Source organism: Formica exsecta, unplaced genomic scaffold (assembly GCF_003651465.1).
Source record: "Formica exsecta isolate Colony F162 unplaced genomic scaffold, ASM365146v1 scaffold329, whole genome shotgun sequence".
Lineage (NCBI taxonomy): Eukaryota > Metazoa > Arthropoda > Insecta > Hymenoptera > Formicidae > Formica > Formica exsecta.
Window position 1 is genome coordinate 21,833 of NW_021850544.1, and position 1,708 is coordinate 23,540.

A 1,708-nucleotide genomic window follows, 5' to 3' on the forward strand; every position below is an offset into this window, starting at 1 on the left:
TATATATATAACTAAAATAATTTATTAACACATATATATAAAACTCAATTATATAATATAAAAAGTATTCTGAGGTATATTTACAGCTTTAATACCACAAACTGCACTTGTGTCACCCAACTTAAATATCGCTGAACTGTCTGCTTGAATAATCGATGAAACATTTATGCTTACCGGCCTAAACGATAAGAATTTTCTACCGTCCGGCCGACTGCCTTGTTCCTGAAAATGCCACTTGTTTATAGCAAATTTTTGAATATTGTTGAATTTTTAGTTATATATAAGATACTCACAAGATGATCTTGTAAATATTTCACAGGATGAATCGTTCTGCAAATATGTTTAAATAAATAATAACACTGTTCAAAAACAAGATAAAAATTATAAGTCCAGAAAGGGTATCTTTCTATTTTATAAAATTAGAGAAATATTTTTTACAGTTGCCAGATGTAGGCAAATAATTAAAGCTTTTTCATAAAGAATTAGGATGACTTCTTTACTTATCATGCATATCTTATATAGAACATTTAAAAAAACAAAATACACACTTGTATTGTAAATCCATCTCTGGCGCGTTATTAAAATTTGTCATACATAAATCGTTTATTTGACAATCATATAAACCGCATACCGCATGTCCGAACTGCGTTCGGGAACAGGGTTGGGTAGGTATTAAGCGGTGTCTACAATGTGAATTTAAAGCCGTAAAAAATTAACCAATCATATTCGATTATTCTTTTCACATTCAACTGTGATTGATCAATTTCTTATATGGCTTAAAGGCTGGTTTATGCAGGCCGTAACTGTTAATTTATGCCGGAACCGTTAAAGTTTAACACTAGGATTACAATGCTTTTGTTCATAATGCCATTATGAACAAAAGCATTGTAATCCTAGTGTTAAACTTTAACGGTTCCGGCATAAATTAACAGTTACGGCCTGCATAAACCAGCCTTTACTTTTCCCTTAGGGTGCAAACGTAAAAAGTGGAAAATTATGCCATTAATTTCAATGGTAATAATTTGCTACGCTCCGATCATACTTGCAATTGGTGCTTTCTGATTGGCTGAGGCAATTGCAATCGCGGCCGCGAGCCGCTAATGTGATTCGGTCTTTAAGCGGGGAGCACACACTTTTGTATAAGCGCATAATCATAGGCATAAAGAATTTGATTGGTCAATTTCCTTATGCATAAGGAAATGGACCAATCAATTTCCTTATGCTTATGATTATGCGCTTATGCAAAAGTGTGTGCTCCCCGCTTTAAGCCTATCACACACAAATTGGCATAGTTGCATATGCATAGTATAAGACCGTCTGGACCAATGAGCATGCTATGTAAATCAATATAACGATTTTATTTCGATGCTCATTGGTCCAGACGGTCTTATGCTATGCATATGCAGTTATGCCAATTTGTGTGTGATAGGCTATAGGCTTTATAACGGGTTTCCTCCATGTATTAAGCCTATCACACACAAATTGGCATAGCTGCATATGCATAGCATAAGACCGTTTGGACCAATGAACATGCTATGTAAATCAATATGGCGATTTTATTTTGATGCTCATTGGTCCAGACGGTCTTATGCATAGACATAGTATATCTAGACCGAGCGTTTGCCTTTATTTAAGGAGTGGGGGTAAAGATGCACATAGAAAAGAACATACTCTGTTTCGTGCCCCTTGCGTTCTCTCTCGCTCGCAC

General features: G+C 35.2%; 1 protein-coding gene across 2 annotated transcripts in view; it reads right to left on the reverse strand.

The window, feature by feature from the left end:
- LOC115238200 (exosome complex component RRP43-like) overlaps nt 1–706 on the reverse strand; it is a 2,145-nt gene extending 1,439 nt beyond the window's left edge. Inside the window, exons 1-3 of one of the 2 annotated variants that reach the window (XM_029811804.1) lie at nt 549–706; nt 294–330; nt 175–222 (exon numbers count right to left, since the gene is read on the reverse strand). In XM_029811804.1, the coding sequence (XP_029667664.1) occupies nt 175–222; nt 294–330; nt 549–592 (129 nt within the window). In that variant the 5' untranslated portion in view covers nt 593–706. Of the gene's footprint in view, nt 1–84; nt 223–293; nt 331–548 lie in introns of both variants that reach the window. The other variant, XM_029811803.1, reaches the window with a different exon arrangement.
- Between the last annotated feature and the right edge of the window lie 1,002 nt (nt 707–1,708).